The following is a 19,405-nucleotide window of genomic DNA, read 5'->3' as shown; positions in this document are numbered from 1 at the left end:
AGAGATGCAACCGGAAGCTACTTTAAAACCGACCGCAAGGGATAGAGTTCGAAGCGAATTTATTATTTAATTTGAATACACATACAAACAAAGATTATTTTCAAACAAAGTGCTATTTTGTTATCTCCGTTTTAAGTTATGTTATGGTCGTAAAAACAAAATAAAAAGGAACAGCATAGTAAGTCCCAGATAATAAAACTAGCAGACAGTTTTTTTATTCATGCAAACCGTCTTGCTTTCGTGTGAGAGTCGTATTTTATTGGCACACTAACCCATTGGGCACGAAAATACTTGTCCCTACTCTTACTCAAACTCATTTTGATTTTCACGAGTCAGCCAGACTCATCGAAACTGACTCTTGACTCGGACTCAGAATGTGCAGACCCTACTATTGTTTTTTTTTTTCTATTTTTGCCTGAAAAATGCTCTCACCGTAAACTTGTTTCACCTATAAAATATTGTCCTTCCGAACTTTCCACACTGTCACATTTTGCTAATTTTGTGGGGGAATTAATATTGGTACCGCAAGTTCATTGCAAGTAAAAAGAATACGCAATTTAGGAGAAAAAAGTTAAACATAAAATTATAAAAAAAATATATTACTTTCTTAAGGAGTCTTAGTGATTTCCTAGTTTTTAGATTTTTGCGAAATAAGCTTGTAAGAAAAAAAAAAAAAATAAAATAAAATTTGAAACATTTGTTGAATGTCATTTTTAAATGAATGTTTCGAAAAGCATGTTAGATGTGAATAATGATGTGCTTTTGGTGTAAGGGCCATTTATTATATTATGTGTTAGAACTGTTCTTGTTGTTCGTGATCTTCAATGTCAGGCATATAGAAGAAAACGCAAAGTGACATTCTGCAAAATACTTAAGAAAAAGGAAAAATGCGTGCCACTTAAACTTTTTTGCAAATTGGCCACATAGATCGATAAAAAAAGTTTATTTTGGAAAAAGTTAAATTTTGTACTATTTTCTAATGTGTTATCATTAAAATAGGAGAGAGTCCCTCTTATTAAGTTTTACCTACGAAACGATTGCTCCTACATATACCAAAAACTAGAGGAATTTAATCTCATTTGCCCGGAACATTCATTTTCATTCAAACAATGCGTTTAATCCATGCAATTTTTTCAAGGCATAGAAGCAGACAACCAGAAAGTTCTTTTTGACTAAACATTCACACAAACTTTAGCTCCTCATACTACTCATCCCCAAATTTTCACCCCACACGTTGTCCTTACAGTTAGATACATTGATCAAATTGCATTTGAAGCTTACCTGATTTCCTTTGGAGCCATGACATGGATATAACATCACATCGTGGCCGGCATAATCAAGACAGGCTTCATCGCGCCGTATTTCACCAGCTTTGCTGAGCATCCAGTACTGTTGCGCGTGACGGTTACACCGACAGATGAGATGTAATAACAAATCAAAGTTTATGCTTGCGAGTTTATGTGCGGTCGTGTATGAAGGGTGATGCGGTTTGTTGTGTGGGAAATGCGGCAGTAAATGTCGTTACCAGCGTACATTGGCCGTTTGATGGGTTTGTTTGTTTTATAGGTTCGTTGCACATGAGTTCCAGCAGTGGTTGAGGTGGTGGAAGACATCCAATATTAATGTCAGTAACAAGCGCATCGAGGGCGGAAAGTAACATTTGTTGGTTGTACATTGCAGTCGCATTCAAAATTATATTCCATGTCGTGTGCAAAGTTGGCGGAAAATAAAATATTGAATTCATTTCGTTAGCAAAAGTATCAAAGTCATAAAAAAATAGCGCAAACGGAATGTGTGCATAAAATTGTAGAGTATGAAATATGTGCGAAAAAATGATGGAAAACGCTGGAAGGAAAATTATTTATGCGAGAAAGCAAAGTATGAAAAAAATAAAAAACGAATGAATGATAAATAAAAATAAAAGAATAAAATAATAATACATGTATGATTAGATGAAGCCCAACAACAAGCTTATCGCAACCATAAAAAAATTTTACTGAAGGCGTTTTTAAGGTGTCACGCCATGTTTTCAAACTCAAAATTCAAGGGCAAAACATTTACATAACATAATGTCAACTTCTTTAATAGGAATTATGCCACTTAAAGCTATGTCGTGGCACTCTGAACGCCTCCTCCTGTAAATTTTATTTTTTTGTTGGTGAAAAAAAGTCCCAAGTTGCATCTCTATAGTAAAAAAGTAAAATAGCTTTAAATGTGGCGTCTTACCTGTACCCCAAAGTTTTTCTAGTTAAACAAAATTTATAATTTTTTTTGTTCTTTGCTAATGTAATTTTTTTAAACCAGCAGAGTCTCCAAACTAAGGCTCACTACAGAGTGCTAGCTAAAAGCAATGCTAGGCGAGAAGAAATTTTTATTTCCATATAATTAACAAGCTTCAAACGTTTCTAGCACTCTGACATCCTTTAGAATTTTTCATAAGAGATAATTTTCATAGTCTTCTATCTTTATCCCAGATAACCCTAAAAGTTACTCAGGCGAAAACTTTTAATTTATTTTGGAAATGTCTGTTTAAAACCGCTATAGAAAGAGACCCTGATACTTAAAAAAAAAAAAAATTTTTTTTTATTATTTTAGAGGTTTCTTATATATAGTACATTAGGAATATAAGGGATAAAAACATATTTTTATTTATTGGAATGGAAGTTTACAAAACACTTGGCATGTACTCCAATATTGCATTTTATACATCTTGTAGTGGTTATTTGATGGCAATATCCACATCGGGTTTGTTTTTCCTGTGGCTCTACAAGATGATCCATACGGTCATAGCGAATCTCGGCTTTTAGTAGGCTGATTGCTTTCGATGGGCAGTCAGCAGCATGGTAGCCACTACATGCCTAAAGCTCAGTTGGTCAAAACTTCCGCCCCGTTCTCGATGTATGATCCAAGCGTTTTGGCCATATCAATGCAGTGGGCTAGCAAAGGCAGGTACCATTTGGCCCTCATTGAAGTTCTATACAAGTTTATTTTTTGGTTAGAACGTTCCACTCCTCCTATGTTAGAGTTATACATGTAAATCAAATGCGGTTGTTCTACATATATAACGGTATATTATCGTTCGTCTCATCCGATGAGCTTTCAGTCCCGGCTGCACTAAATTTTATTTCTGCTGGGGCTTGCAGTTGGGCAGATGGAAAATTATTTACGCCAAAAGCTTCCTCAGGATCAGAATCTTCGTCGTTTGCATTAACTGAAGGAAACAAAACCACTTCATCGATGTCGCCAGTGTTTTCTTCACCATCTTCCAACAAAACAAGAACCTTATGAGGCCAGAGACCCCTGCAAAAAATAGAACTTGTAGACACCTATCTCCCTAATGTACTATATGTAGGACGCTAACATTTACTCATTTTTACTACTAATTCATTTTCAATGTATTTAACTATAATTTTACACAATTAAAAACTCGTTTATTTCTCTATAATTTCTTAATAAAAAAATATATTTGTTAAATTTTTTCATATAAATTTTAAATCACTTTTGAAATCGTATGTTATAATTTTGCATTTTTCAAAATTAGTAATTTTCTGAATAAGACAACGAGCACTTCTCTCACTGAGGGAGTGTAAAAACTTACTAACGCTGTTGCGCAATTTCTACTGCATGCAAAAATACATTCCCGTTATTTTCTGCCCATCGGGCGCGTGCGTGAATCGACATGAAATTGGTGTCTACATATAGTACATCAGGGTTATCTGGGTTATATTATATCAACGTTTCTCGCTTCCATTCTGTCGGCAGCCTAATTGCCTCGGCTTATACTATTTACATCTTCCAGTTCTTATCTATATTTCTTCTAATCTTATCCTTAAAACTCAATTATCTACATAACTTAATATCACAATAACGATTAAATTTAAATTTCGTTGTTATTTTCAGTTCTTAATTTCAACATGTGAAAATGCCAATAACTGATGTTCGTATAAAAAACATCAAAAAATACTAATAAATAAATATTGGCATGCATTTTAATTTAATTTATTTTGACTACCAGTTGCCTTTATTGCTGCCAAAACTAGTTGTGTAAATATTGTGCAACATAGCTTTGCGAATTTATTTCAAAAGCAAAACAAAAATTTACACATTTATGTTGCCTATCTTCAGGCGCATAGCACGGTTTTATCAATGTTTTTTCATATGGCGTTTTTAAAATCGTTTAGTCAAGTTTAATTAAATTAATTTCATCCATTTTTTCAGATATTAACTAAAAACTTAAATACAAATTACAATCAGCTTTTGCGTTTTTCCAAACCTGCAAATATTTTGTACAGAAATCCAATACGCCTTTATATATAAAAAGTTGTCAAATATAAGTTAAACAAACAATGAACCTGTTTTTTTAATATTTTTAAATATTTCAGGAACATCTCAGTCGGCGCTTCAAGAGCTTTGCACATCAATGCGCTGTATTGGTCATATACCGACAATTTTATAGTATCAGGTTTTACAATTTAGCCATTTTTGGAAACCAGATGAAGTCTTCTTTTGGAAATATTTTTTTTTAGTAGTAGGTCAGTAGTCATAATACCAGCTGGTAAAAATATTAGAGGCTTTGGTTAAGTCAAACTAATGGCAACTCTGTTTTTGCATATTTTTAAAAAAGTACTAAGTATATATGCGCAATTTAAATTTTACTGTAATTCATAAGCTAATTTTTGTTACTTTTTTATAAGCTAGGTACTAAAACGTGTAAAAACAATTTTTTTAAATAAATGGCGATATTGTTTAAAATTTACTTTGAGACATTTTGAGGACCTACTCAACTTTATACTTTTGATTAAAAGGTAGCAACAGTCATTTTTTAATATCTAACACAGCCTTAAAAATATTCGTTCACATGTACCATGAACTATAACCAGCTTATTTGAACAACAGTGTCAGCCCTGAATGGGAGGGCTTCTACGGAGAAATACTTTGTATCTCGTAGCAGGTGTTAGATGGATCTAGGGATATTCTTTTAAGGAATGATCGAAGGCTAGGAATGTAGAAAAATACCACCTAAAGTATTTCGAATATTTGCCAGGGTCTGAGCTATCCTGAGAACAGAGTTGATATTTAAATGCTGATGTTGTTGTTGTAGCAATGCTTGCCCCACCTAATAGCCGCGACCGATCACAAATTGTCATCAATATCCTCTAACGGGAGTCTAAGGAAACTTGCCGTTTCAATAGGGGTGGACCATAGGGAAAGGGGTGTTAGAGGCGTTGGTTCCATTTAAATGCTGATATTATGGCATGGTTTAGAACTATCGAAAAAGAGTATCAAATCGTATTGGGAATCAACGAAATAGTACCAACAAAAGAACTAGATCTCAACTGTTAATTTTTACACTAGTTCGGAACTATCGAAATGGGCCAATAAACCAACTAGTTTTAAAGTTGAAATATGTATCTAGTTCGGAACTACAGAAAAGGTAATGCAGAGAACTAGAGATTTTCCATATGGGCAGGTTAAACAATTTTTTTGTTGCTGTTGTTTTATTGGCCTTCATTGTTAATATTTAAACAATAGATCAGTTCTAGACCAAATCAAATATGTAGAATTTAAACCACAAAATGATTATGTGTAAACATATATTTATCAATTTTTATTTATGTCGATATTTCGGCTTCATTCTGAAGTCATATTCAGGAACCGTGGAGTCGACCAGGTGCATTCCTTTACAACAATTAAGGCATAACGTAGCTGAATGCGTTTGTAATCATTTCAACTATCGTAGGAGTGCGGGTTCGAATCCCACTCCCTGGAGAAAAGGCTTTGAGAGATTTACAAGGTATAATCGAAACAGCTGTCGCCTTGTCCGTCTTGATGTCACGTTGTTTAAATTTTTCTCAAATTATTAAATAAATTATTTGTTATATTCATGGCTCAATTATATGGTTGGCTCATCTCATCAGGTGATTTTATTTATTTCATTGCATGGTCGATGGGATTGTCAAAAGGAGGTGGCAAGCTCAAAAGGAAACCAACACATTGGCAACATTTTCTTACACATACAAAAACTGCTAAGTTTTATGTTTACATTCCATACCATTCGCACCAACACCAATACACAGATTTTGACAATTTGAACAGACATATTTTGTTATTGTACAGATGAGCCAACCATATAGTTGAACCATGGTTATGTTTGAACAAAAACTTGTTTATGAATATGAAGAATGAAGAAAAAGCCAAAATAATTTATGGATGTGTGATAATAATAATGAAAATGTTCGCTTGAGTTAATTCCGTTAACGCTTGTAAATAATGAATTAAATTTCATTAAATAAAAAAATATTTATTTTCGTAAGTAAATAAGTAGCTCCAAATATATATGTATATATATATATGTATATGTAATACATATTATGTATGTACATATGTCAATGAAAATGCAAAATTTGCATGCATGCCAGCAATAAAAATAAGATATTGTTCTATATGCATGTATGTATGTATATATATATACTTGTATTTTTGTGATTGTATGTACTATGTAAGTACAACAATAAAGTCAATGATTAAGCTGTAGCCACAAACTCCGTGAATTAGTGTTTTTGCACCAAATTATTAACATTTATTTATATGTATGTAATTATAAATATGGATATTTGTTAATTTAAAATAAATTTTCAATATTTTTTAACGTAAATAAAGAATAAAAAAAAAAACAATTATTATATTATCCTGTAAAATAATCCATTTTAATATGCGTTTATTTGAAGCGCAGCGTGCATTATTGAAATATTTGACGCAAATTCAGTCAAATGCACAAATTAATCAGTAAGAGAGAGGAAAAATAATAATAAAAAAATCAAACAACAAAAACGCATGTAAAACAATTGCTCTTTGTTATCTTTTCCTTTTAGCAGCGCTATTTTTTATATTAATCTGCGGTTGTGATGCAAATATTGGTGTTAAATGCATTCAATTAAAACTCATAAAAAAAGTTAATTCGAAGCGATTGCTAAAAATTAAATCCCGTTATTATTTGAGTGTTATACTGTTTTCACACAGACGGCTTATTGCATAATAAAGGCAGTTTTCTACATTAAGACGCTTATTGAGCTCAATCTTCCCTACAAAATTCGAATCTATAATTATTGCATTAGTAGGTAATCGAATGCCTAATGAAGTCAAAAGCACAATGCAACTCTGTTGGGTGTGTTCAGTTTCTTAGTTTTTGGTGTGTTCAGTGCTTAAAAATGTCATTTGTCAAAGTAAATGTCATTGTCTGCATGGCGGAACGATACAAGGTGGCCGCATCGAACAGCTGATTATAACCTTTTTTTATTTGATTTGATACATCAACTTCCGGCGCAGTACGATTTTGACATTTGTCCATCGAATTTACAAAAACAAATTACATGGAATTCTTATTTATGTATGTAGGTATGTCACCATGCTGCCACCTTGTATCGTTCCGCCATGATTGTCTGTCATATAGCATTGTCATTTTATTCGCTTGACATTTCATCCTTCATACTAATCGAGCAGTTACTTCTGTGTGACAGCAAAAAATTTACGATTTCATTAGAAGGTGAAATGAGATCATTAAGTTTCTGTGTGAAAACAGTATTAACATTTTATGATTCAATTTTGTATATACATTTATCCTGCTCTTTTTTCGCAAGCATTGGTTTGTCTTAATAAAGGAGATGTTACGGAAGTGAGATTACCGAAATCGGAATCACATTTTTTAAATATGATTTATCCTAATCCAAATCGGAGCCAAAATTGGCAGCCGAAGAAAGGCGCGAGAAAAATATGAAGGGTATTTGTAAAAATCGTTGTAAGCGCTAATTTCTGCAGGCCATGACTTCTAGCTGAAATAAATTTTGATCTATACCACAACAAAGTTTTCTTGTTTGGTTTACGGAGAAACTATGGTTGGCACTTAAAACTTTTCGCAATTAGTCTTTATGTTTCGAGTTAAATGTAAGAATAATCTCGACCAAACTAATATAAATAACTGTAAAATTACACTACTCATTATTATTTAAATCTACGGGTTCAAATATGCGGAACGTCAGAATCTGTCTATATCAATTGGCATTCCGGCATACCAGAATACGAATCGCAGCATATTTTTAGGAGCAAGTATTCGTATTTCTTTGTTACCTTTTTACGTTTATGTTTTAGTTTTTTCATATTTATTATTAATTATTTACATCCGATTTTAATTTTAATTGCAAAGTGTTAGAAATCAAAAAAGTATGATACATTAATTCATTTTGATTGATTTCATTGAATGCTTTAGTAGAGGAAAAAAAATTAATACAAAGGAAACGAATTTAACTGAAATTCTTCATGAAGCCTAGTCAACAAGTTTTACATTTTATTATTGCTTTTTATTGAGTTAGTTTTTACTTCAATTGTTTATAACTACCGTTGCAAGTTAAATTTTTGTCATACCAATGAGCACAAAATAAATTACTAATTTTTATAAACCGAATCAATTCGTGGGTTAGCAAGAACATACTTTGAAAATACTCATATTTATATGAGCTTAGTAAAGCTGTCATGCCTAGGTTGATGATAATAGAATTAATTTTAAGAATTTTTCGAAAATACAAGTCAGGATTTTCGTCAAAACTGAAATTGATATGTCAAAAATACATCAAAGTATACCCGCTCAACAAATTGCTCAAAAATTAAAAGACTACTTTGCATTAAAAGAGACGGTCACAGCTAAGTCAAATCAGACCGTCATTCTGATCATTTCAGTATTCTTATTGGTGAGCTTATCTCTTCTTCTATAAGGACTAACAATTTCGAGATTGAAACCAAACTTAATATACTGTGACGAATATTAGCAACACTAAGGGGTACTATCATCTCTAAGCCGATACTGAGCAGTGACTTGTATGCACATAACCAAATTAATCATTATGTATACACATATGTCCATACAAGCAGCGGAGAGTAACGCACAAACACATGCATATATCTGAGATACTCCCAAAAGTAGGCAATTATTTGTGCAAGTATCACTCACATATACACGCGCATATGAGAAACTATACACGTGCTATAGCTGGTAACTAAGTAAATTCTGGAAACGCCTAGAAGTGTGGAACTAGGAAATCGAAAAGTATAAAAAGCGGCGGCAGCTGAGGCACAAGTTTGAGTTTGATTTAAGCACGCTATCTGTTGAGGAGTAGTAGTGTTATTGTGAAGTACTTAAATAAAGGCCATTTTGCATTATTGAATAGTGGAGTTCTTTATTCAACAGTTTAGTGATTCGAAAATGAAAAAACGCCGAAACCAGTTTGTTTCCAAACCAAATTTGACAAAGCAGGAGGGAAATCGTTCCAATATACACCAATTATCCACTTTGTAGGAAAAACTAATTACTTATATTATAAAACAAGAAATGGTAAGGGCCATTTTCCCCACCTCTGCTTCATTTAACATTTTTGCCAAAACTCAGGGTGACTAACTTCCAACTAAATCGATAATTGTGACTATTACGTAGACCAAACTGCATAAATCTATTGTGAATAGACGAAAACCATCAAGACATCTGTCTTTTGTTAACACTTTTGTCCTGTACTTAGAGAAAGGAGCATGCAAAAGAAATGATCAAGACTTTGTATCTCTGTCTCATTCCGGCCGCTACCATAGAACTTATTATTTGAAATTTGTATGCGTTCACAATTTACACCCATCACACAATTTTCTGTTCGAAGCCAAATCAGTGAACCCTGTGATGGACGTTTAACGACAGCTGGCTCGGTTTAGTTTATTATTGTATTGCCTAGTTTGCTTGGACGCCTCAAATATTGCTTCCAGTGCTAATCAGACATATATCAGTGCTTGCACTTATCAGTGAAGGGGAAATACCCTTTAACTGATTCATTGTGATCTGTTCATCTCGATTGATATGTCGCGAACAGTGCAGTTCACAGGTGTGTCGCTGTAACCCGAAACCCACGGCCCTGCCGTAGTGCACCTCAGGACTACTACTTTAGAAACTACGATTTGGTTAGAGGTAAAGATGGAAGTTTGAGCCTTTCTGGATCTTTCCTCAATATTTTAGTTTCGTCGTTTCAGTCGTATGCCAGTCAAATGGTAAGCTTCTAATAGAGCACTCAAACACTATGTTAAAGCAGTATGTTAAAGTGGTGGCTACACACATTCCTAAAGTGATGAAGAGAAGAACAACAAGTAAGAACGGGACTGTCTTCGGCTGTGCCGAAGACTTCATACCTTTCATGAATGGGGCTGAACAATAATCTTATCCCGTTCGTAATCTCCGAATAATCGGATGTATAAGATAAGAAATATATAGTGAACAAATCTACATACCTTAACGATTTTTAAGATAAATATAAAATAAAAAACAGGTAGGTACTTTGTGTGAGGATGCAAAGTTTCAGGTTTTTTGTGGTCTGCGTGTAAAAACTATGACTACGAATCACGTATTTCAAAAATATATGACGAAAACGTAACTATTTGATGAAATTTGATGAATTTTGAAGATTCTAGCCGTAAAAAAGGGGTCAAAATGACAGTTTATATGAAGTATATAATATATATACGACCGATCTCTATGATTTTTTCAGACAACAATATATGCTATATACGTAAGCATTTTGTGAAATTTGAAGCTTCTAACTGTTAAAACGGGGCAGAAATTGCGCAAAGTTTCTTATCTGAACAATCGGTTGTATGAGATATATACTATGTGTACCACCGATCTCAATGATTTTTTCAGACATCAATATATGCTATACACGTAAGCAGTTGGTGAAATTTGAAGCTTCTAGCTGTTAAAATGGGGCCGAAATCGTAAAAAAAATATATATATACTATATATATACTATATATACCATCATATATATATTATATATATCACCGATCTCTATGAAATTTGAAGCTTATAACTGTTAAAATGGGGAAGAAATTGCGCAAAGTTTCTTATCTGAACAATCGGTTGTATGGGATATATACTATATATACCACCGGTATCTATGATTTTCTCAGACAACAATATATGCTATACACGTAAGCATTTGGTGAAATTTGAACATATCTAAACGATTTTTAAGATAAATATAAAATAAAAAATAGGTAGGTAATCTGTGTGAGGATGCAATGCTTCACGTTTTTTGTGGTCTGCATGTAAAAACTATGGCTACGAATCACGTATTTCAAAAATATATGACGTAAACGTAACTATTTGATGAAATTTGATGAATCTTGAAGCTTCTAGCCGTAAAAAAGGGGTCAATATGACAGTTTATATGAAGTATATAATATATATACCACCGATCTCTATGATTTTTTCAGACAACAATATATGCTATATACGAAAGCATTTTGTGAAATTTGAAGCTTCTAACTGTTAAAACGGGGCAGAAATTGCGCAAAGTTTCTTATCTGAACAATCGGTTGTATGAGATATATACTATTTATACCACCGATCTCAATGATTTTTTCAGACATCAATATATGCTATATACGTAAGCAATCGGTGAAATTTGAAGCTTATAGCTGTTAAAATGGGGTAGAAATTGCGAAAAGTTTCTTATCTGAACAATCGGTTGTATGAGATATATACTATATATATACTATATATACGACAACAATATATGCTATATAAGTAAATATTCGGTGAAATTTGAAGCTTCTAGCTGTTAAAATGGGGCTAAAATTTGCGAAAATATATATATATATACTATATATATATACTATATATACCACCATATATATACTATATATACCACCGATCTTTATGATTTTTTCAGACAACAATATATGCTATATACGTAAGCATTCGCTGAAATTTGAAGCCTCTAGCTCTTAAAATAGGGCAGTAATTACGAAAAGTTCCTTATCTGAACAATCGGTTGTGGGGGATATATACTATATATACGACCGATGTCATAAATTCTTTCAGGCAACAATATGTGCAATATACGAAAGTATATGGTGAAGTTTGAAGCTTCAATCTGTTAAATTGGGTAAGATATTACTAAAATCCTCTTTTTCTGAAAAATCGGTTGTATGGAGGATATATGCTATAGTGGTCCGATCCGGTCGGTTCCGACAAATGTCTAATCGGACACCCAAATACACCTGCTCACCAAATTTTATCAAGATATCTCAAAAATTGAGGGACTAGTTTGCATACAAACAGACAGACGGACAGACGGACAGACGGACATGGCTAAATCAACTCAGCTCTTCAACCTGATTATTTCGGTATACTTAATGGTGGGTCTATCTATTTTCCTTTAAGGACTTACAATTTTCGGTTTCGTGACGAAATTAATATACCATTTCATTTTCATGAAAGGTATAAAAATAGGTAGGTAATCTGTGTGAGGATGCAATGCTTCACGTTTTTTGTGGTCTGCATGTAAAAACTATGGCTACGAATCACGTATTTCAAAAATATATGACGTAAACGTAACTATTTGATGAAATTTGATGAATCTTGAAGCTTCTAGCCGTAAAAAAGGGGTCAATATGACAGTTTATATGAAGTATATAATATATATACCACCGATCTCTATGATTTTTTCAGACAACAATATATGCTATATACGAAAGCATTTTGTGAAATTTGAAGCTTCTAACTGTTAAAACGGGGCAGAAATTGCGCAAAGTTTCTTATCTGAACAATCGGTTGTATGAGATATATACTATTTATACCACCGATCTCAATGATTTTTTCAGACATCAATATATGCTATATACGTAAGCAATCAGTGAAATTTGAAGCTTATAGCTGTTAAAATGGGGTAGAAATTGCGAAAAGTTTCTTATCTGAACAATCGGTTGTATGAGATATATACTATATATATACTATATATATACTATATATACGACAACAATATATGCTATATAAGTAAATATTCGGTGAAATTTGAAGCTTCTAGCTGTTAAAATGGGGCTAAAATTTGCGAAAATATATATATATATACTATATATATATACTATATATACCACCATATATATACTATATATACCACCGATCTTTATGATTTTTTCAGACAACAATATATGCTATATACGTAAGCATTCGCTGAAATTTGAAGCCTCTAGCTCTTAAAATAGGGCAGTAATTACGAAAAGTTCCTTATCTGAACAATCGGTTGTGGGGGATATATACTATATATACGACCGATCTCATAAATTCTTTCAGGCAACAATATGTGCAATATACGAAAGTATATGGTGAAGTTTGAAGCTTCAATCTGTTAAATTGGGTAAGATATTACAAAAATCCTCTTTTTCTGAAAAATCGGTTGTATGGAGGATATATGCTATAGTGGTCCGATCCGGTCGGTTCAGACAAATGTCTAATCGGACACCCAAATACACCTGCTCACCAAATTTTATCAAGATATCTCAAAAATTGAGGGACTAGTTTGCATACAAACAGACAGACGGACAGACGGACAGACGGACAGACGGACATGGCTAAATCAACTCAGCTCTTCAACCTGATTATTTCGGTATACTTAATGGTGGGTCTATCTATTTTCCTTTAAGGACTTACAATTTTCGGTTTCGTGACGAAATTAATATACCATTTCATTTTCATGAAAGGTATAAAAATAGGTAGGTAATCTGTGTGAGGATGCAATGCTTCACGTTTTTTGTGGTCTGCATGTAAAAACTATGGCTACGAATCACGTATTTCAAAAATATATGACGTAAACGTAACTATTTGATGAAATTTGATGAATCTTGAAGCTTCTAGCCGTAAAAAAGGGGTCAATATGACAGTTTATATGAAGTATATAATATATATACCACCGATCTCTATGATTTTTTCAGACAACAATATATGCTATATACGAAAGCATTTTGTGAAATTTGAAGCTTCTAACTGTTAAAACGGGGCAGAAATTGCGCAAAGTTTCTTATCTGAACAATCGGTTGTATGAGATATATACTATTTATACCACCGATCTCAATGATTTTTTCAGACATCAATATATGCTATATACGTAAGCAATCGGTGAAATTTGAAGCTTATAGCTGTTAAAATGGGGTAGAAATTGCGAAAAGTTTCTTATCTGAACAATCGGTTGTATGAGGTATATACTATATATATACTATATATACGACAACAATATATGCTATATAAGTAAATATTCGGTGAAATTTGAAGCTTCTAGCTGTTAAAATGGGGCTAAAATTTGCGAAAATATATATATATATACTATATATATATACTATATATACCACCATATATATACTATATATACCACCGATCTTTATGATTTTTTCAGACAACAATATATGCTATATACGTAAGCATTCGCTGAAATTTGAAGCCTCTAGCTCTTAAAATAGGGCAGTAATTACGAAAAGTTCCTTATCTGAACAATCGGTTGTGGGGGATATATACTATATATACGACCGATCTCATAAATTCTTTCAGGCAACAATATGTGCAATATACGAAAGTATATGGTGAAGTTTGAAGCTTCAATCTGTTAAATTGGGTAAGATATTACAAAAATCCTCTTTTTCTGAAAAATCGGTTGTATGGAGGATATATGCTATAGTGGTCCGATCCGGTCGGTTCCGACAAATGTCTAATCGGACACCCAAATACACCTGCTCACCAAATTTTATCAAGATATCTCAAAAATTGAGGGACTAGTTTGCATACAAACAGACAGACGGACAGACGGACAGACGGACAGACGGACAGACGGACATGGCTAAATCAACTCAGCTCTTCAACCTGATTATTTCGGTATACTTAATGGTGGGTCTATCTATTTTCCTTTAAGGACTTACAATTTTCGGTTTCGTGACGAAATTAATATACCATTTCATTTTCATGAAAGGTATAAAAATCCAGTGCGGTACATCTACAACTGCTATTGGGCTGTATTTCGCTAAAAAGGTCATTCAAATGTGTAAAATAGTGCAAGAAGAGTTTTTCTTTATTAGCGTGAGGTTAATCATATGTGAGAAAGCTCAAAAACTATCTATTTCAGCGAACTTTTAAGCTTTTTGAGTGAAAGCTCTTCAGATGCAAGCTTTTTGTTATGTAACCCATTTAAAAACGTTAATTAATAAAAACTTTCGACAGCGCTTTGAATATCACTTTTCTGATATTTAAATTGTCAGTGAGTTAGCTTTTCAGGCGGTGATTTGTTAAGTTCTCAAAAATTGTTTTGAAATTATCGTAGCCACAAGCACTACATGCAACCAAAATATTTGAAATAGTTTTGCACGCTCCTTTTAGTGAAAAATCTTGGGATTTCCGATTTGACCACGTTGAGTGTTCGCTAGCACCAAAACAAAAGTAACGCCTTAATGTATGTTAAAAAGAATTCAATGTTTTAAAAGAGCAAGCAAAGTTTTTGTTTTAACTAAAAATCATTACTTCTTAAAAATAGAAGGACCAAACCTAAGAAAATTAGCTGGGTTAACTCAAAATATAGAACAAAGCAAAAACAGCTGAAAGGTTAATTAAGTGAGGGGTGGGGATGGGACGGCGTATAACGAAACAAATTAAGAAAGTTATTATAAAAGAATAAAGTACCTGATTTCCTCCTTGGCCATGACAAGGATATGGATCAACGGCCGATTGCATTTCATTTCCACTCGCGGCCGAATCGAGACACATATCAGTGTAAATATTTGCAATCTGAAATTGGCAATGAAGTTCGGTGGCAAACGATAAGTACAAAGAGAGCCCATTTTTATTCAAATTTAGTAGTTACTTATTTCGTTTTATTGTGTTAAATTTTTGGTAATTTCAATCTTATTATATGCAGGCAAACCCATAACCAGTACGAAGTGTGGTAGGAGAGGAATGGATTTTTATAAATTTTTTGTAAATATTGAAAAAACAAGAGAGTTGGGGGTTAACTATAAACGGAATTAAGAAGGGCTAGCTTAAAATTATTTAATGAAAATATTTGATAAACTAAATAATAGTTGTTGTATTTTTTTCTTTTTAATATTTCATAAATTTGAAAAATGTGCCGTTTGTGGTACGGAGCTTGTGGCGGTCGCATACTCATTGTCGTCCATTGCTGCAACGTCACGTTGTTGTTGTTGTTGTTGTCGTCATGTACTAAGTATACGTTGTTTACACAAACCTGATTGCCTCCTTGTCTATGGCAGGGATATAAGCCAACTTCTTTCTTCAAATTTCGCTTGCCCGCAGGAGAGTCCAAACATGTGCGACCGCCAGCGCCTAGATTTCTTATCTAAATTTTTTGTTTGTTTTGTAATTTGTAAAAATTTTGTTTCAAGTGTAAATAGTTTGTTAATATGGTATGTATGTATATACAATAATAATATAAAGGGTGAAAATAATACTTTCAATGTTTAATACAAATTTTTTATAAAAAAACTATTAGCCCTACTCCGGTTTTCGAATTCGTGTAAATTTCGCTGTTTTGTTTTTATCAAATCAATCAAATATTTCAAGATCAACTCGAGTAGACTTGAATAATAGATTGAATAAAAATTAAAGGGCTACTGTAGTAACAAAAGCTAAACATACAATTTTGATTAAAAATCGATAAGATTTTTTTGTTTGAAAACCGGTACGAGCTTTTATAATTTTTTTTTTTTTGTTTAATGTTTCAAAGTTTTTAAGTTGGCATTGAAATTTTCCCTTTTTAATAGTTTATTTTAGGTTTTATTGAGTTAGTTTTCATGCCTTTAAAGAAATGCTTTGTTAATAATAAACAAAAACGCCAAACTTACCTCGCCATGCGCCACTGAGTCGCCGGGTATGAATAGTTCCGGATAGACGTTATCCAAATACCATTGGAAGCTTTTACATCCAAGTTTTTCTCTGCGTAATTGAAATACAAATTTTAAGCACTTTAGTAAAATAATTCATTTATTTCAAACTTTGTAAATATGTGTGTAACAAATAGTACGAATTCAACTAATACGAGTTTTAAAAGGAGCGACTCTGAACTGTACAAGAACATGCACTTAGGAAAAAGAAAGAAAGTGCCTTTTGCTTAATAATGGGGAAAGGCTAACAGTGGAGACTCTTGAGAAACTTAGCTGTGAAAAGAATCGACGGAAAAACAAGGACTAGAGCTTAAACTTTCGGTGCCTTATACTCTTTCTCAGGAATTTGACAAGCTTGACCATCAACAAATCTTTGGCAGCAAGTTTAAGATATTGATCCGCACATCAGAGAAATTAGAGTAAACTTTTAAGCCATGGAACTGTTTTCGCACGATAGTCCGTTGCGTCGTGCTCCTATCTAATTGTTTCTTGCAAACTGGCGGGACGGGCCCTATGTTTTGTGCCGACTCCGAACGGCAGATGCAAGGCAGATAGGTTTTTACTGAAAAGCTTGTCAAGACAGAAATACACTTGGAATGTTTGCCAAACCACTGCAGTGGGGCTAACTCGCTTAGAAAACTTTGCATTACTGAAAAAAACAATTAATTATATTTGTTGAGCTGAAAAGCCGTGGTTATTGAATAAAACTTCGTTTGGGTTTGTTTTTTATTCATAAATTTAAATTTTGATCGATATTTCGACTTCAGTCTGAAGTTTTCATCAGGGAACATATGGACATGTATGATCGACAGTCGATCCATATGTCCCTGATGATGACTTCAGATATCGACCAAAATTTTAATTTATGAATATAAAACGAACCAAAACGAATTTTTATTAAATAACAGCGGCCTTTCAGCTCAACAGATCTAATTAATTGCAACATTTAGGGCAATTAAATTTTATCAAAATTACTGAAAAAACTATTTCCATATTTTCGATTTTGCTTTTCTCGGGACTTGAATCCAGGACCTTCAATATGGTAGGCGGAGCACGCAACCGCCAAATCATGGCGGCTGCCATGAAGCCCGGCGGGAAAAAAGCAGGCCTGGTGGTGATCAAGAACAAAGGTAGATCATAAAAAAATTGCGGAAGGAAAGTTCTCCTGAAGAATTGTGGTTGTTCACGCGTTTCCAACGGCGGGTTTATTGGATTGTACTGACAAACGTGGTAGGAGCCTAACGTAGATATTTAGATTATGCAGTACTCACCGTAGTGCCTTGCGTGACGTCACGTCGCCATAATCACCCTTGTCGTGTCCAATGCGTTGATAATAATACTTCGCATAGTCATCTAACCAAACTTCAGCCAAGCGCACCGAGTTCTTCTTCAGAACATTAACACCGGAACGCCACTAAGAAAATGTTAAATAAAAATTAATTTGAAAAGAAGTTGTTTAAAATATTTCATAGTAAAATGAAAAACGAAAGGGAGACTATATAAAAAATGTGTGTATGTGGAAATTTAAAACAACAAAAAAATTATATATGCGGCATCTAAACAATGGAGTAATAGATGATATGAATGTAGTAGTGTAGAATAACGGTGTTAGTATACATGTGTATCATGAAGGAAGAAATGAAGGTGCTCCAATACCGAGAATGTTTCATTAGGGAACAATAATTTCAATTACAGCCGAACGACTACTAAACGAGTAAAAGATAAACTAGCAAGTTTATAATTAAGGTTTGTGTATACAAATTCCAAATTGTTCCCAATGACTAACTGTGCCATTTATATACTAATCACTTAGCTGCACACGGGTTGGGCGCACAGTTCGATGGAGCTGCGTCGTTGGGTCTTTTTAATGTATTGAAACAATTTCACCACCATCATACCATTCGTTGAATGGATTAAAACAACAAACCTCAACACATACAGCGCTTTTAAAGTTATTTTTGAGCTAAATGTAATTGTTTTTTTTTTTGTTCTCGTTTTTATAATGGCAAGCACATGTGAGCCATCCTTTACCACACACCACAGAAACGATAATTGTAGAAGCAGAAGCAGGAGCATAAAGAGATTGCCTGCTCAAGGATAATGGGACAATGTGTGTGGGCACATAAGGGAAGATAATGGAAAATTGTTGTGTAGAGCTTGTGGTGAGACCCTCAAGAAAGAATTGCTAGTCGACAAACAGGATCGCAATTGATTCAAACGAATGAAAAGGCAGAAGAGCAATTATATGCCATATTATTTAAGTATTCTAAAATGTTATTATTATTATTATTATTATTGGTTAGGTACTGGAATGAATATCAGAACTAACTGAAAGAGCATTGGCTACTCAGGCCATCTGCTCATATTATAAAATAGTTTCGCTATTTCCCTAAGCAAGGCTTGTCTTAGTAATGAAGTTTGTTCAGAAATAAGACTAACGAAATTAAGGACACAAAAAATCCTTGTCTCTGTTCTTAAAGTTCATCAGAATTTACTTCGTAGATTTTAAGGCAGCTTTTTATTTCGTTTATACTTTCTAAATGATGTCATTGGTTGTTTTGGCAGAGCACTGTCCAATGGGAATCCACGCGGTACGTTTCAATAAACTGGAAACCCCATCCTTCTCTAGCTGTATGGAAGGTGATGAGGTGGAATCATCAGT

General features: G+C 33.4%; 1 protein-coding gene across 18 annotated transcripts in view; it reads right to left on the bottom strand.

Moving 5' to 3' along the window:
• Positions 1-19,405, bottom strand: part of Pgant9 (polypeptide N-acetylgalactosaminyltransferase 9) — a 264,067-nt gene that overhangs the window by 5,750 nt on the left and 238,912 nt on the right. For 17 of the 18 annotated variants that reach the window (XM_067770397.1, XM_067770404.1, XM_067770403.1 and 14 more), the window contains 4 exons: positions 18,015-18,157; positions 16,705-16,795; positions 16,089-16,199; positions 1,282-1,389 (listed from right to left, as the gene is read on the bottom strand). In XM_067770397.1, the coding sequence (XP_067626498.1) occupies positions 1,282-1,389; positions 16,089-16,199; positions 16,705-16,795; positions 18,015-18,157 (453 nt within the window). Of the gene's footprint in view, positions 1-1,281; positions 1,390-15,526; positions 15,632-16,088; positions 16,200-16,704; positions 16,796-18,014; positions 18,158-19,405 lie in introns of all 18 variants that reach the window. The other variant, XM_067770414.1, reaches the window with a different exon arrangement.

This window comes from Eurosta solidaginis, chromosome 3 (assembly GCF_040869045.1).
Source record: "Eurosta solidaginis isolate ZX-2024a chromosome 3, ASM4086904v1, whole genome shotgun sequence".
Taxonomy (NCBI): Eukaryota; Metazoa; Arthropoda; class Insecta; order Diptera; family Tephritidae; genus Eurosta; species Eurosta solidaginis.
The sequence above is the reverse complement of the archived record's forward strand: the minus strand, read 5'-3'. Positions and strand labels throughout refer to the sequence as shown.